The sequence below is a fragment of the Perissodus microlepis genome, chromosome 7, assembly GCF_051167445.1.
Source record: "Perissodus microlepis isolate ML-2025 ecotype Zambia chromosome 7, ASM5116744v1, whole genome shotgun sequence".
Taxonomy (NCBI): Eukaryota; Metazoa; Chordata; class Actinopteri; order Cichliformes; family Cichlidae; genus Perissodus; species Perissodus microlepis.
The window spans coordinates 24,351,316-24,369,042 of NC_140467.1; the positions used below are offsets into that span (position 1 = coordinate 24,351,316).

At 39.2% G+C, this 17,727-nt stretch overlaps 1 protein-coding gene across 2 annotated transcripts in view; it reads left to right on the forward strand.

The window, feature by feature from the left end:
- The window catches only part of LOC146383131 (metabotropic glutamate receptor 8-like), a 120,715-nt gene that overhangs the window by 88,889 nt on the left and 14,099 nt on the right, over nt 1-17,727 (forward strand). For both annotated transcript variants that reach the window (XM_084934301.1, XM_084934302.1), the window contains exons 4-7: nt 338-473; nt 2,739-2,893; nt 2,984-3,121; nt 10,905-11,105. In XM_084934301.1, coding sequence (XP_084790427.1) covers nt 338-473; nt 2,739-2,893; nt 2,984-3,121; nt 10,905-11,105 — 630 coding nt within the window. The remainder of the gene's footprint in view (nt 1-337; nt 474-2,738; nt 2,894-2,983; nt 3,122-10,904; nt 11,106-17,727) is intronic.

A 17,727-nucleotide genomic window follows, 5' to 3' on the forward strand; every position in this document is an offset into this window, starting at 1 on the left:
TTCTTTTCTCTTTCATTTTGTTCACATTGTCATACAACACATATAAAGTAATAAATGAAATAACACTAAAAAGAAATGATTAACTAAAAAGATAAAAGTAGCACACGAACAACAGTGTATTCGGATCATAATTCTAATTGTGAAAGCTGCCAGACAGGACAGAGTTAAAAAAGAAACACACATCATGTCCTTATATGAGTATACATGAGCAGACTTTAAGACTGTAATAGAATTGTTTTGTAATAATTACCACCTCAGAAGGTTAAAATGAGGCTAGCCCTAGCAGTCTCAGTCTTGTTTATTAAATATTTGTTTTTTCTCCCTCTGTCACTCTCAGGAGGAGTGTGCATTGCTCAATCTCTGAAAATTCCTCGTGAGCCGAGACCTGGAGAGTTTGATAAGATAATCCTCCGTTTAGTGGAGACACCCAATGCCCGCGCTGTCATCATGTTCGCCAATGAAGACGACATTCGGTAAAGAAAAAGGTTATTTCTTGTGCATCTAACATGTATTGCAAGATCCTATTTAATTTGTAATTTATTATGATTATATGATTTTATGATACTACTAGTACAAAAAAAGGGGAAAAAACTATACTGTAAATGTTCAAAGAATTTCTTTACTTAAACATGATGAAAGACTTGAGTATGACTGTAGGAATGTGTTCACATAACTGGGCCAGCCATTAGTATAAAATAAAGTATTTTTACATGTGCATTAACATGAGTAGGACATGAAAATGTCTTACCCATTCACTAATTGCAGATCTAAATCTTAATAAAAGCCTGAAGCTCGTCTTTTTGATAAGCAGGGATAACAAACAAAAAGTCAGGTTTAATTTTAAGCTGATTCAGGACAAACATGAAAAACAAAAGTACTGGAAGAGTCTAAAACTTAGAAAAAGAGACAAAAGCTTAATGGAAGAGCTATCACTGAGGATGCACGTGTGTATCCTCTATCGAAATGATGCATGAAAGTGTCACGGTCATGGGTCAGTGACCCAGTGTTTCGAGTTTGCGTTGTTATTGAACTTTGATTTTGTCAGTATTTATTATTTCTAGTATTTTGGTTTCTATGTTAGCGTTCTTAGTATTCTGGTTTTTCTCTCTGTGTTCCATGGATGCTCTGTGTCCCCCTGTCAGCTGTCTCTCCTTGTCAAATCCGCGTCTATGTGTTGTGTTTCCTGTTTTACTTTGTTGTCTAGTTTGGCTTCCTCTGGTCTTATTGTGTTTGATTACTCCCAGGTGTGCTCTCCTCCTGTGTCCCATTCCCCCGTTATCCCTCAGTGTATTTTACCCCTGTGTTTCTCTCAGTCAGTGTCGTGTCGTCCCCTCATGCTGTTTGGTTTTCCCTCTGTGTGCCTCGTCTCCAGGTGTTTAGTATTAGTTTCTAGTTTAGTTTCGGTTTTTGGAAGTTTATCGTTTATGGAGTTTTTTCTGCTACTGGAATAAAAGCAGCCTCTTTGAGTTTACTCTTCTGTCTGAGTGTCCTTCATTCTGGGCCCTACATCCTGCCTGCCACAGCCGATTCACGACAGAAAGAGGCATACCGCCAAAAACTGACACCTTTCCTTTCATGGGCTGCTGTCACTCCCCCCCTCCCAAGTGATGGTCAGCTCAATGAGCAGAACCCTCTTCTCCACTATGTACCTGCAGCTGGATAGTGTAGTGGTACGACTACACACATTTGGAGCGGGAGTCACAAGTTTGATTCCCACCCGTTATCCAGTAAGAGTCCTGGCTAGACCCCCATGCTAAAAAACCAAGCCCTGCAATGGGCGCGGCTAGGTCTGCAGCCTGTTCGCAGCTCGGACTTCACTACATGTTGTACTCTGTATAATTGTGTATGTGACAAATAAAGGTTGTTGGTTTTACCACATGGCAAAATCAGATCAGAGAGTGGTTGTCAAGACCTTTCTCATAAAGACCAGGTCTTTCCTGAGGTCTACCAGCATTTGCCACCTTTTTACCTGGCTGCCAGTCGTGCTGCCAGGCTTCACAAATCCTTGTAGGGCATAATTGGCTGCTGGTTTGCAGTTTGTACAGTAGACAACTGTGCTTTTCTACTTTGTGATAGTGTGGAAGGCAAAGTACACCATGGACCAGTTACCAGTCTAAGAAAGATGGGAAACCAGATGGTGTGGGGGCTGCAGTAGACTCCAGCACAAATCTGAACTAAATAAGCAGTTATAGGATGTATGGAAGATGTATGCTATCTAGTATGTTAAAAGGGTTTGGAGTGAGAAAATACTTGTTACTTACCAGCTGCCATACATTAAATAATTCATAAAGCAATTATTTTATTACACAAAAAATTAAAATAAATAAACTTAAATTATTCCGTTAATAATTAACTACAAACATTATTTCCTCATTTCTTTCTTTGTAAAATAACAATTTAAATAACCAGTAAATTACATTAATAACAATGGTTGTTTAACAAACAGCTTCATCTGGGAAATTCTTTTATTTCTGAGTAGAGGGAATAGTTTTATTTTATTTATTTATTTTATTTTTTTAGTAGTTTTAGTTTAGATGAAGACAGTTTTTAGGCATCAAGCATGAAATATCTGCAGCGTCTTGTTTTGTGGTGCTTTGGTTGTGTATGTCTTGTGTGTATACTTTCTTGATGTCTTTTTACGCTGCATGTTCATGCTACATACGAATAAAATATTGAATGAGAATTAGCTCCCTCTTCTCCCCTTTGACTGTCTCATCCGTCACCTATGATGCTAAAAGGAGAATCCTGGATGCAGCAAAAAGCAACAATCTGACAGGTCACTTCCTGTGGGTGGGATCCGACAGCTGGGGGTCCAAGATCTCTCCGGTAGTCCAGCAGGAGCGGGTAGCCGAAGGCGCCATCACCATCCTTCCTAAGAGGGCATCTGTGGATGGTGAGGCCAGAAACAACCTTGACTTGACCAGATTTTCAGGATGTTTTGAAAGAAATCCTGATTTTAATTATGTTTTCCTTCTTTTGGTAGCATTTGACCGTTACTTCAAGAGTCGCTCTTTGTCCAATAACCGCAGGAACATATGGTTTGCTGAGTTCTGGGAGGAAAACTTTGGCTGTAAACTGGGCATGCATGGCAAGAGACCTGGCAGTCCCAAGAAATGTACAGGTATCTTTGTCTTTGTCATTATCAATGTATCTTCCTTACAATGACATTTATTCACACAATGCACCATTGCACCAATAGCCCATAACACTATTGCATGAGAATACCATCACATATGTGACGTTAATAGATAGGATACACAAATCATTTCTCTTCTTCTTCCTTTCCTTTTCTTCTTAATCATATGTTTTCATTTACCTCTATGACCCAGCTATGGGCTGAAGACATATATTTTCCTTTTTTTTAATACTTTAGTAGTTTGAAGCTGATGTATGATTTTAGCCAAAGCAGATGTGACTGGGGAAAACTAATAATTTACTTCCTTGATGATGTTCTCAGTACACAAATTAAAGAAAACACGTTTTTGCCTTATAAACACTTGTTTCTTCATACCAGAACACATGCAGTAATCTTCTCTCTAAAGTGGCAGCCTAAAGTCACATCATGGAAATCTAATGTTTTCCTGCACTCACTCTGATTTCAGAGGCCTAAAACAGGAAATAAAAAACAGGTACTTTCCATTTGTTACATTCCCTGATTTTAGGAAATGTGTTCAGAAATTTGCAGCCGTGCAAGGTCCAATATTTGAGTACACACTAATAAAATCTTAATCTTGCAAAACACAGCTGCAAGTGGCAATTTATGAAAAGTATATTTTTATATTTCATGCTTTAATGACATTTTTTTCAATTTATATTAAAAAAATTATGAAAAAATTTGAAAAAGTTTGATATATGAAGCTAAAATGTCATAGCAATAAAAAAAAATGCTTTTCAAGATTCTTTTTTGTTGGTGGTGGTGTTGGGTTTTTTTTTTTTCTTTTTAAGGCCCAGACCAGCTGACTTGTTTTGAATACAGATAAAACCATGATAATCCTGCAAAGGCCCAGATTTGGGAAAACACTAGTTAAAAAAACAACCTTACATTGGAAAAGACAACAGTTTGCTTTTTATTCCAAAAGACAAACAGAAGAAATCTGCTTGGGACTGCCATTAGCACTCAACACTCCTAACCAGGAGTGCAGACAGGAAAGAGGAGGAGAGAGCAGGGGAATACACACAACAAAAGGCCCCAGACTCAGTCTGGGCCACTTCTACTTTGGTCTTAAGGCATATTGTACCTGCTCACCCAGTGAACTAAACTCTCACCAAAAAATTACGAGTAAGGAATTTTTTTTTTTTAGGTTCTGAAGACAAACAAAATGATTGCATAAAATTTGGACTCATTAACTGATAGTGAATCTGATCTGAAATGAGTTTTTGTTCTCGTTCCATGTCTCATGCAGCTGTTTGTTACATGAGAAGCCCTGAATCAGGACTTATTAAGCAGGGAGACGCTCAGCAGAGGTGCACTATCGGCTAAATCCCTTAAAAACTTGTCTGACACGCAAAACAGCATTTGTGGAGGTGTTTGGCTAAGTACAAACAAACAGAGTACCTCCAGCTGGAGATAGAAGTAAAATAGCAGAAGGCAATGTCAGCACTCTAGAAAAAGCTGCAGTGTTCCAACTGCTTCCCTGATAATGTTACCTGAGCTTTGATCAGGCTGCTGCTGTCGGGCAGAAAAGATTTTATTAGAAGTTCCAGATTGAGTTTTGGAGCTGCATCATCACACAGACAAAACAGCTGAGTTGGCAGGTCAGCAGTCTTATTTGTGTGTGCATGTGTGTGTGCGTGCGTGTGTGCGCGTGCGTGCGTGCGTGCGTGTGTGTGTGTGTGTGTGTGCGTAGTATCTTTGTCAGTGCTGTAAAGTGCTGAAAGACTAAATTGTACCAACATGAGTGTTGAGTGGTATGTGAGGATCAAACCTTCTTATTCTGAAGACTGATGGAACTGTATTGTGTGTAATAAAAATGCAAAGAGCCTTGCTACCTAACAGTGGTAAAGCCCAAGGGGATGGGTGTCATCTTTGCACTTCATTAATTTGGCACTATCCATCCACTATAACACATGCTGTGTGGCACAGATGAAAGAGCAGAACTGCGTAGGTGCAGTTCTCACTTGTACAGACTGATGAGAGAGACACCAGGGACTTTATTTCCGACTTTGAGGATGAGGAAAAAGTAACTTTAGCTTTACCAGAGGGACAACACTGAATCATGCAGTGATGAGTGACTTAATGATTTAGCCTCATGTAATTAGTGATTATAGATAGGTATTAAGCTATTTTGGTATAAGCCATCACTCTCCTGAATTCTCGTTTACAATCCTGATCATAGCAGTCACAGCATTTTTCTTCTGAACCAGCTCCAGCAATGGTTTTAGTAGCACAGCAATGAGTTTGAGTTGTTGACTTGGCCTCCAATTTCCCCTGAACTGTGATCTCTTCTGTAACAGGACTGCTTCTGCTGAAAATGAAATCAGTTTATGATTGGATTTCATGTGCAAACTCTAGGCTGTTTCCAAATGCGTTGCTAAAAGTCAGAAGATAAAAACTAGTTAACAGAGTCTGGGACATGAATACAGGGTAAAGCTGTATTTCTGATCCAAACCAAGAAACACTCCTTTTTGGGGGGGTTTGTCACTCACTGGACATTGAGCTCCTCAGTCCTGCGGATGCAAATCAGCTGAAATCAGGAGCTTTATGGTCTTTGTGGTTGCATCCGTTTGTGTCAGGAGACTGAAAGATAAAAACGACTTCACCATCAACTGTTTTCAATACATTGATTCTTCTCTGTTAACAGCTACTAATTGGTTTCTGTCACAACCAGACTAACTGCAAACTAAGTTCACACTGCAGGTCTTAATGCTCAATTTCGATTTTTTGATCAAATCCGATTTTTTTGTCTGCTTGTTCACACTACAAATAAAATGCGACAGCAAACGCGCTCTAGTGTGAACGCTCAAAGCGGCCCGCATGCGCAAAAGAAGACGTCACACACAACGCGCTCTGTTTAGACCCAGAGCAAACAATATTGTTTGACTGATGGCCTTAATATAAAGACTTCGGACTTTACGTTTCCCAATTTTTTCTTTAAGTTATTTTGTTATTTACATAATGTAGATAACCTAATAATTATCCTTATTGCTGTTTTAGAGAGGAGCGGTGCTTCAAAGGATAGTTGCAGATTTCTGTCAGAATCTGCAGATTATACAGTACAAATAAAATGTTCACGTTTAATACGACTTGACCATTCAAACAGCAGTCGCTTTCTAAAACATCAGATATGTATCAGATTCAGTACCACATACGAAAGTGACCCAGATCAGATTTGAAAATATCGGATTTGTGCTGTTCACTCTGTCATACGCAGGAGGTTGGGAAGCGCATCTGTAACTGGAAGGTCGCCGGTTCGATCCCCGGGCTCTCTGTCCTGGTCGTTGTGTCCTTGGGCAAGACACTTTGCCTACTGGTGTTGGCCAGAGGAGCCGATCGCGCGGTATGGCAGCTTCGCTTCTGTCAGTCTGCCCCAGGGCAGCTGTGGCTACAACTGTAGCTGCCTCCACCAGTGTGTGAATGTGAGAGTGAATGAATAATGGAATTGTAAAGCGCTTTGGGTGCCTTGAAAAGTGCTATATAAATCCAATCCAATCCATTATACCATGATTGGATATGGGTCGCATAGGATCAAAAAAATCATATTTGATGCGCTTTCGCCTGCAGTGTGAACGTAGCCAAACTGCACAAACTAAAGGAGACTCAACTTCTATTCCTTTTTCAAATATGTAGTGAAGTTTACTCACAGCTTTGCTCTTTGTTTTGATATAACAAGTTTTAAATGTAAGTTTCTGTATAATCTTTAGCCAGGTCTTAATTTTTGTAAAATCCTGAATGAGATCACTTGAGGGGAAATGTGTTCAGTGTGTTCAAAACTTCAGTGTCCGTGTGATATGTTCTATGAGAGGATTTGCTTATTAACTGGGCTAATTAGGAATAATCTGTTATGTCTGTCACCACCTCCTCTGAGCTCAACTCATGTGGTCAAGTGTGTCGCTCTTAAAAAGAAATTCATTCAAAAGCAAAGCATTTTTCCCCAGCCTGCTTGGATGGGAGTATCTTCTTTCTATCCCATCTTTTACTTGAGTTTACACATTGGATAAAACAATTTTCCTTGAAATACCTTTAATAAACCTAATTTATGACACTTTCTTATTTTTTACCATTCAGTATGTAATTAGCTAAAATAAGTTTGCTGACTGGATTTTCTCAATGGTTTAATGTTGAGACTAATGCTTTTAAAGGTACAAAAACACTTTAAATTATACAAATGATACTTAAATTGTAAATGTAATTCTTAGAAGATAACAATCGTGTTTAAAATACCATAAAACAATTCTTTGAAATCGTGCTGATTGCTGTTTTGCTCTGACTTAAAAAGAAGAAATACCTTCTTTATGGTATTTTAATTACAGCTGAAGGAAAAATAACAATGGGGTCATTGTAAGGTAGGAATTTAATAGGAAAACATGTTTTTCAGTTTTTTAATCATATTTGTATAAATACATGGATTCTAAATGTGTCTTAAAATATGAAATATTTCTGTTCTTTGAAAAAAATTGCCAGTCAGTGATTTAGCAGAGGTGCTGTTTTTGTTTGTTTGTTTGTTTTCAAATACACCATTAAACCACTTAATAAAACCAACCCTGTATATATTAATGAATCTGTTAATTTTTCTAATTCCATAGGAATATGAAGGGAGTTTTTAAAGTCCAAATAAAGAAATGACATTTCATTAATTCCATTTTGTTACAAAATTCTAAACAGCCCTTAAACTGTGCAAGCTATCCAATAAAAATGTGCATATATTGAAATCATTTAATCTTTCCACTCCACTATAATATGATTAAAATACATCAATAACCTTTTGTTAATGGATAAATTAGGGGGGTTAATGAAAATGAAAGTATTCTGTTTGAAGTGTAGCACTGCAACAGAAACACATCACACTCACATGCTCAGATAAAAGCAGCTTTCAGCCAAATTACCTGACAGATGCTTTTCACAGGTGAGCTTGTCGTCTTCTCTGACGGCTGAGAGCTGAACCTTTGCTGCCCCAGAGTTGTCTCTGATCTCTGAAGCCTCCAGTGCATGCGTGGATTCTCTATCTGCCTGTCGTTGATTGCAATCTAGAATTACCATTCTGTTTGTTTTTGTGTGCGAGCTGAAGCAGCTTACAGAGAAGCTTGTTTAGATAATGGGAATGACCCAGTTGTTTTCTAATTCAGGTTGTGAGATGCATGTTAGAGTAAGAGAGTGAAGCCTAATGTTATCCTAATATACATTTAAAGGACAAACTCAACACTTTGGCCATTTGTAGGGTAACATAAAAAAGCTGCTGCTGTGTTTTTACTTAGTGTACACAGATTATATTGAAGTTGCAAATATTAAATTAAATGCTGTTCATCAACTTTGATAGACTTAAATGATAACTTAGGGCACTAAAAACGTCAGTGTTGTTGTTTTTATTCTCCATTTTACACTTGCAAACAGAAGTGAATGCACCAGCTTTTCCTGTTTTAAATTTACTCCTATTGCTATTATTATAATTTCAATCATTAGTCTGGCTATGTGCATCTTAAATTTCGATAATTATAGCTTCACATATGGAAAAGATATATATAAATCTTATAAAGTTTGTATCTGTCTTGTGTGAAACGTGTATGAAAAGCATACAAGAGTGAAAACAGATATAAGATCCCTTGAAAAATTATATAAATGAAACATGTATGTTTTGGATACTTACTAAAACAATATATGAAAGTAATGAGAAAGTGGCCACTTTCATGAGTTAATCATATAAGCCTTATATGATTCACTATATGAAGTAGGCCACATCTTGTGCAAGTCTTTTATAAGTTTTTACTATTTCTTTTCCATATGGGTTTACAGACTGTTCCTAGTTAATCAGATAGGTAAAAAAAAGAAAAAAGTGTTGAATTTTAAAGTAACACGTTTTTTCGAACTCCTAGTGGACAAACTGTCAAACTTTTCTGTGTGGCAGGCAGGCAGGACCCGGAGGAGAAGGCATAAAACTAAAAAATAGTTTTATTGCAAAGGCCTTATAAAAACACAATGAAAAACAAAACAGGTCAGTATATAACCAAAAACTCTTTTAACCCTAACACACGAGAAGGAAGGACACAGCTAGAAGGGAGAACATGACCAAGAGCAAAAGGAAGACTGAGACAATGTATACACCCAGTGTAACAAGGGGAAAGGGAACAGAAGCACAGCTGCGGCTAATTACAGATGAGAGATTGCATTTGAATGCCTTGTGTTTTCTTGTGTACATGTTCCTGTTTGTGCTGCAGTTTGCTCAGTTAGGGACATAACCAGATGAACTGATGTACCTAGACACAGGCTCAGCGTCTTTCCCTCTTTCCTTCTCTGTTTGAAAGCAGCAACAATGTCTGAAGGGTTTAAGCAGCTGTTTAGTATTTAGCGCCACTCAAAAATGCATTTCAAAATGTGTGTGTGTTTGTCTTAGTGTGTGATGGTGTCTCAGCTTCTCTATGTCGTTGTGAGAAGCTACATTCAAATTTTACTTTGATGATGTTGCACCGACTCTTCAAGTAAAGCGCTATACAAATACAGGCCATTTACCATTTACCATTTACATTCTGTCAGCCTCGGTTGTTTGACATCCTGTGCTGTCTGCTCACCATTCATGGGTCAGCCATATAGATATGTAATCACTCTTTATCTGTAATTAGTCAGAGCAAATGTCTCCATTTGGACAGATCCTTCCTCTCTTGTCTGCCATCAAAATTAAATTGGATTTTTGAAGCTCCTGTTAATCCAACAAAGCCTTGTCTCTTGTCTATGGAGGGTCCAGTCCAATAGTTAGTCTTCCCCTCCTGTCTTTCTCTTTTCCTTTTTGGCGTGCACCAACATCATGGTGCAGCGTGCCTCTAGTAACACCAATAATTCTGTAGAAAATCTGGAAAAAACTTTGCATAATGTCTTCTTTGATTTATTTTTAAATCAACGAATGAGATCAGGTATCTTTTTATGTTAATGGGTTTATTAGAGGAAATGTTGCTCTTTTCATACTCCCATGATCTTTGTTAGTAACTTCTTGCCTAACGGAAAGGATGAGTGCCGTAACCTTTGGGTTAAAAAAAAGAGATCAAATAAAGAGGTGGGATGAGATTGACTCAGATATATATTAGTAAAGGTAGTTGAACAGTATTGTGCTTATTGCTTTGCTCTCTGAATGTGTGGTGTTTTTTTTTCTTTTCTTTTTTTCCCTGTGGAGCCTAAAGATGAATATGTCAGTGCTTTAGTTTCTTAGTCATTTTAATGTTGCTGCCTGAATGAAACCCACAGTGATATTTGTGGTCCTCAGTAAACAACTCCTTTTAAGGCATTTTCCATGGCAGTTTTGACTTGCTTCATTTTTTTCAATGGAGTGGTACCAAAAAGACCAAGAACTTTGCCAAGGAAACCATTTAATCACAAATATGTACAGTTGGCACACACATTTTTTAACATAGTAACTATTTTGCAAGTGGTGAATTTATTTTTTTACTCCTTACTTAAGAAAGTCATAATTCTGCTTAATCATATTTATGGTTTTATATATAAAAAACAAACAAACTTAAGTATCCTAAAGTCAAAGTATTAATTATGCAGAATGTTCTCTTTTTTATATATGATATTATTGGATGATAATTATTAAGTCATTTGTAAGTCATTCATTCAAGTCATTACTTTAAGCAACCATTAGAAGGTCCAAAATAGACCCCAGCTGAGTTCCCCATTTAACCATAGTGGGTTCACTGAACTTTCAGCCTGTAATATATTTTATATGTTTGGTAATTTAAGTCGATCAACTTTGTTTCAGGGTTGGAGAAAGTTGGCCGTGACTCCATCTATGAACAAGAGGGGAAGGTGCAGTTTGTGATGGACGCCGTCTACGCGATGGCCCATGCTCTGCACCACATGCACCGTGAGCTCTGCCCAGGGTACCTTGGCCTGTGCCCTCGTATGACCAACATTGATGGAAAAGAGCTGCTGACCCATATCCACGCCGTCAACTTCAATGGTGAGACTTTGGAGTGATTCAAAATTCCATAGCCAAAGGTGAACACAATTCATTCTTGAGACCTGAAGATCTCAAAAATGCCTCTAAAATTTCAAGTTGTGCTTGACTGGGACAATATTTTTTTCTTGATGATGAGCAAACACACAGGGAAGCTGCTACAGCAAAAGGCTCAAAATGATGATGCCTTATTAAAACCTTCTTTACCCTGCCACAGTTGGCACGCAAAGGATTAACTGATGGCACGACCATAGGTGGACTGGCCATCGGGCATACTGGGCTTTTGCTCGGTGGCCCGGTGACTTTTTTTTCTTCTTTGTAACGGTATAAACAATGAAAGGTGGTGGATTGGCCAGATACTAGTCGTTGTGTAAAAATAACTCGGTTGTTTGGTGGTGGCTATGGCGGAGCTTCCTCAGATTCAGTAAAATTAGCAAGTGGTGGAGGCCAACAGGTGGATGAGAGAAAGGGGAGGCAGGAGGAGAGACCCAAGGCAGCCGCCGGTCCGAGTGTCAGGTGAACTGAACTTCAGGTAAGAAGTTATGACCTGCAGTCTATCTGGGTCAGATATAAACCAAGTTTAGGTGTAGTTTATTTTCGTTGTGCTGACTTTTTACAGTCAGTTACAATACCTCGTACTGCGTACTAGCTAGCATGACAGAGTTTCTATACAGCTGGGGGGGTGCTTTGATTTTATTGATACCGTAGTGAACTTTATTTTATTCATAAGGTTAGTTAGTAGAGTTGCCAACCGTCCCGGAAAAAAAAACGGAATCGTCCCATATTCAGAGAAAATATTACGCGTTTAGTGTTGAGGTGAAAAGGAACAGTTTGTCCCGGACTTCAGCTAGAATGGAAAAAGACACAAAGCTGGAGTTATTCTGTCGTTACGCTGTCAGCTGCCTCTTCTCCTCTCATTCTCTCCCCCTCTCTCTCCTGTTTCTGCTTCAATCATGAAACTGATCAATGATCAGCTGATCGGCTTTTCTCTCTTGTTTGTTTATCGCCCACTTTGCGCCAGAAAGAGGAAACCGGCAGATGTAGCGCTAAACAACAGCAGCGCATTTAAGCTTGATAAGCTTTTGTTAGAATTTATTTAATATTACTTTCTAGTATCAGCTGATGTTTGCTGGAGCCACAGCTGTAAAAGCTGCTGGTCATGATATCGGTTTGTATATATGGTGAGAGGGAAACATGAAGATGAAACCAGGAGATGTCCTTACTGAATCATCAGAGCTGAACAGGTGATGGAGAAACAGGTTTACCTTTTAGGTGACATGAATGAGTTGAAGGGAAGTTATGAACTGTTTCTGAGAGACAAATAACACCAGGATCCTTTTTTTTAACGTAGCTGACAGCTGGTAACTGTGCAGGGGCGGATCTAGCAAAGTTTTGCCAGGGGGGCAGGTAGGGCATTAACAGGGAGAGGGGGGCACAAAGAAATACTTTCTTATTCTCATTTAAAATGTCTCGCTTTTATTAAATACTTATCTGAAGCTTACAACCAAAGTTTTTATCTGACGTAAAATGTATAGAAATCATACATAACATCGAAGCAGCTGGAATACATAGATGTGCGTGTTCATGGAGCTTGCATTTTCACCTGCTGGACATCACTACCTGACAAGTTTAACTGGCTTCAGAACATTGCAGAGGCCTTATTGACAGTATTTGGCTCTACATATCTGTGTGAGCAGATTTTCTCTCACATGAGTGTCCTCAGGTAGCCGTCTGAATGCTGGACACTTGGAGACATGTGTCTCTGAGTGGGAGACCAGAGATCAGAGTGTATTAACAAACATGCCATATTGACCCAGTTTATTTTTCTTATCATTGTTGTGAGGAGACCATAAATAGCATTTGCATTTTCTGTTGTACAGTTCATTTGCTGTTATGGAGTTCTTGTTATGGATAAAAAGTGTCTTTTTTTTGTTTCAAAATAGCTGATAACTATTCGCTGATAGCTGCCAACATCTGCGAACAAATATAATTCTATAAAGTGGTTCTATATAGTGTGTAACTGTTAATATAGAGCGTTATTAAATGTATTGCTAATGCAATCATATGGCACACTGACTTCTGAGGAAATTTTAGGGCGGAGGCTGTATTATGGGGTGACTTAATCTTTCCTAAATCTAGGTATTTTACAGGGAACAAGACACAAATTGTACTGCAAGTAATTTTAAGCGCGGCATACATTTTTTAAGTATGACCTAAGTAATTTTACATACACCTTAGGTTATTTTAAGTACTATGTAATTTCATGGTAAAGTAATTTATGTCCATTAGGTGAACAGAGGTTCTCTTAAAGCAAAAAAAAGAGTTTTTCTTCAAACGGAAAGTGATATTTAAATTGCTTACTGTCTTTCTATCTTATGTTTTTCAAGCAAACATCTCCTTGTGTGTGCTAGGACCTACAAAAAAGTACTGTGAAATATTTAATTGAGTGGTAAAAATAATGACAAAAAATCCATCCACTTGTTTAGCTGACCTATTGTCAGCTGTCTGGAGACAGCAGGGTCTAATCTGCTGATAATAAGTAACTGCGACAATACTACTACATATTACATATTTGGCTGCTCTCTAGCCATGTACATAAAGTCTGATTAGCCAGAACAGTGGTGTCCATCATGGCCACTGTATTCAAAACAGCAGGACAACATGGTGGCTTCAAGTCATCCTTTATTTATCCAGGTGAAAAGTCTCATTGAGATTTAAATCTCATTTCCAAGAGAGACCTGGCCAACTGGACAACCTTGGGCACCTCTCATACAGCCAGCAAAATAGGGGCTAGCCAGTGGTCCCATTTCCTCGTGGGTGGACTGGTTCTTAAACAATCCTTTTCTATTCTGAGTACTCAAAGCTGAGTACTCTATATAATATATATATGGTATAAAGTACTCTTTATACCATATAGCCCTATAATATACTAATACCTCATTCACCTATTCACACCCACAAGCACTTTTGTCTCTTCTTTTTCTACCTAAATGCTTTCTGTCTAACAATCACACATTCATATGAGCAACTTCCGGAACTTATCTTGCTGAAGGATATTTGGCTTGCAGATCAAACCACCAACCTTCCAATTTGTAGATTACCTGCTCTACCTCCTGAGCTACAGCCACCTCATGATTCGCAATGAACTTACAAATCATGGATTTTAATGTCTTAGTCAGATGATCAGTCTGAGCGTGATAGATGCTGGTCCAAACAGATTTAACACCCAGAAATTCATATGGCTCTTTTAATGTGCGACACATGAAGGAGGTGCCCTGGTCAGTTAGTATCTCTTTCAGGACTTGGAGAGATGACCTGAAACAGCACCTGTGCTACACTTTTTGCAGTGATGCAGCACTGAGGTCCATGCCAGTGCACTCAAATGGGACATTTACTAAAGGTTGAGTGCAAAGGCGCAATGGCTGCTGGCTTACCAGCTGACATTCTGGGCAAGATGTGCACTATCAGTGAGCCCGCCCTGGATGCCCACCCTTAAAATGTTGCCGTTATTTCCTCCAGAGTATTTCTAGCCGTAAGGATTTTTATGAATCACCTGGAATATCAGTTCCTAACAGCTTTTAAGAACTGCCCCCAACATCCCCATGCACACAAAGAATTTCCACACGCTATACCTCCAAAAATGTCTCGGGTTCAACATTGTATGTCCCTCCCAGACTGGGGGAACATGCTGGGATGCTGAAGATGTAAAACATCTGCCCCACCTCTATCAGTGGACACTCCCTGCGGAGATATCCCAGACACCCCCACCTCCAGCACTCCTGCCCCAGCATCTGTGTGACTCCCCATGAAATGGGTGAAGCGCCTGTAGCCACCAGCACCTGAGGAGGGGAAACAGATAAAAATGAGTTAGTAAGGCTCCATGGTAGTCTGTGACACCGGAGGTGGACTGAGGAGCCTTTTCCGGCCAGCGCTGGTTCATTTCCACTGGCAACTGTATCTACATGCTGAGCTGTTCCAAGACAATAAGCTCCAACAGCCACCTTTCCTCCTCCCCAGGGCCTGGCTGCATCTGCCTGGCTGCTGCATGGCCTGACCCTCTGAGCATTGGCGACGGGGTGATCCTTTGCCTCGATCCGGCACCCCTTGAACTGGCGCCGGTGATCTTCCAGGGTTGTGCCCCAGACAATCGAGAACACGCCTTCTCCATGGCTTGACGGTGATCGAGGAGGGGACCCAGAAAACTTGTAGATGTCATTTCAGGCAGGTTTACATGGGTAATATCAGTTTAACTAAACCTGTTAAACATAAACCAGTCAGTTCACTGATGAAGCAAATTAACTGACTCGGTTAACTGTGAATTAATCTGCAGCCTCTAAAAACATCAACTCATCTTAGCTTTGCAGCATCTATTATGCACCACCAATTAATCCTGGCTCACCAGTATATGGCCCATGTGTGCTTTGTGCCTCAATTAGTTTCTTTTTATTGCAGTATAGACACACACAAACACTCATGTCACACATGTTTGAGGCTTTCTAATGGCTAATGGCCAATTCAGCCGTCTGCTCATTGTGCTTTTGTGCTTTTTTTTAGAGGAGCGTCAGAAGGTTAATCGGAAAACTTGTCCTAATGTTAGTGCTCAGTGCAATGTAGCCATCTGTATGAGGCCTTTGTACCAACGTTCTGTTTGAACACATTTAGCTAAGCAAAGTAGAGCAGTGGGTGAGGGAGAAAGAGGGAGAGGTCAGGGAGATTCCCTCAGATTTAGTTGGACATTGGATGCGTATTAAAAATCAATAAGACCATTCTGATGTTTTAAAGCAGTGTGATTGACCCTGTGGAGCAGCAATCAGATTGGATTGGGGAGGGATGAGGAGAAATGTTTTAAAGGAGTGAACTGATGAATATGTGACAAGTGCATCTCCTGCTGCGACTTCACAAAAGAAGTGCAAAGCAAGGCATAAGGACGAAACAAATAATTCAGCTGTTTTAGTGGACTTTTAATCTCAACAACAGACATTGTTGAAACAGACGTCAGCTTCTCTTCAGTTTTATTAAGCTAAAATACAATTCTTTATACTCTACTTTGAACAAGACATCTTGAAAGATGTCTTGAGATCAAGACATCTGAAAAGACTAGCAGGAAAAAAAAAAAGGTTAAGGTCATGCTTTACCACCTGAGCCATGGCCATCCCTGAAGTGGATGTGGCTCAGGATGTTGTGTGAAGGTAGCAGAACAAATGTGAAAGCTGCGGACGAGTACACATTAAAGTCAGAGCAAGGATGTAGAAATACGAGCAGAGTGAATATATAGGTTCAGACTCATTATCACGCAGATGAATGAACGACCTGGCAAGCTTCAGCTGTAGCGGTTCCATAAAATCCAGATACCTTGCTGCACTGTGCTTCCTGGCAGTGTACTAAAAAAGATGCGGTCCTGTTGGATCCAGGTTGAACAGGAGAATTAATAAAGTATGAATATTTATGGTCAAATTCTCCAGAGATTAATTTCTTAAAAATAAATCTTGTTACATGTGTCAATGCCCATCAACACTTTGGTGTTGATATGATGGACTGATTTTTATTGAATGTATAATAGAGCTGATGCATCAAAAAATTTTAACTTTCCACCGTAATAGCTAAGTGCTGAGATCTAAAACCTTAGTTAGTTGTCACGTGATAAAAACTTACCAAAACTCATAGAAAACCAATCTGGACTCAACATTCTAGTATTGAAAGTGTCTTATTTTATGTGTAACCAATAGTACAAGTTGTTTTTGTTTGTTCACAGAATGTTTATTTGTAGTCTGTTTCTTATTGTGTTAAATGACAGAGATCACCAGTGAGTTATTGTGATTATCATGTTTTGAAGTGATGTGAAGTCAGGATGTTAATTCTGTATCAAAGCAGAGTCTGTGAAGTGAAGTGAAGTGAAGTGAAGGGAAGTGGGGGAGGAGATAGGAGGTGGTGGAGGGGCGTTTGTACATCTTGAGGCAAGCTGTGCTGATTCATCTCCGTAGTGATGTGTTATGGACTAGTTTTATTCATGCTGAAGAAAGAAATCAGGACAGCATCGAATCAAACTGCCACCCACTCACTTTATTATGAATGTGAATTCTTTTGTTGTTGATGTTCTGCAAATTAGCTTCTATCTTCTGCTCTTCCTCTTTCCACATCTAAACTAATGTGCCTCGAGTCCCCAGTATTATTTACCCCACAGCAAGTAATCCAGCTCAACTGTATACTAACACCACAATACAGTAAATATAGCGGCTGCAAGAAAAATAGAGTGAATCCATTTAGAGGTTTAGCAAGATTAACCAAGACTCTGAATGCTCTTCCTTAATGTATAAGCATTGGGATCTAGCATTTGGGTTTACAAATTGTGCTTTAATATGCCAGTCAAAACAGTTTTTTTTTCTTTATACTTGTATATTCATATTACAAGCAACTATGAATGGCAACAACTCAGCTATGAAGCGCCCTACAAAATCACAGAATAGGGTCAGTGGATGCCAAGGTACAATCTCCAAAGTCAGTCGCTATAAACCTCCAAACTTGACGTTGCCTTCAGATTAGCTCCAAAACAGTGCATACAGAGCTTGAGGTTTTCATGGCCCATCAGCTGCATCCAAACCTTACATGACCAAGCACAATGCAAAGT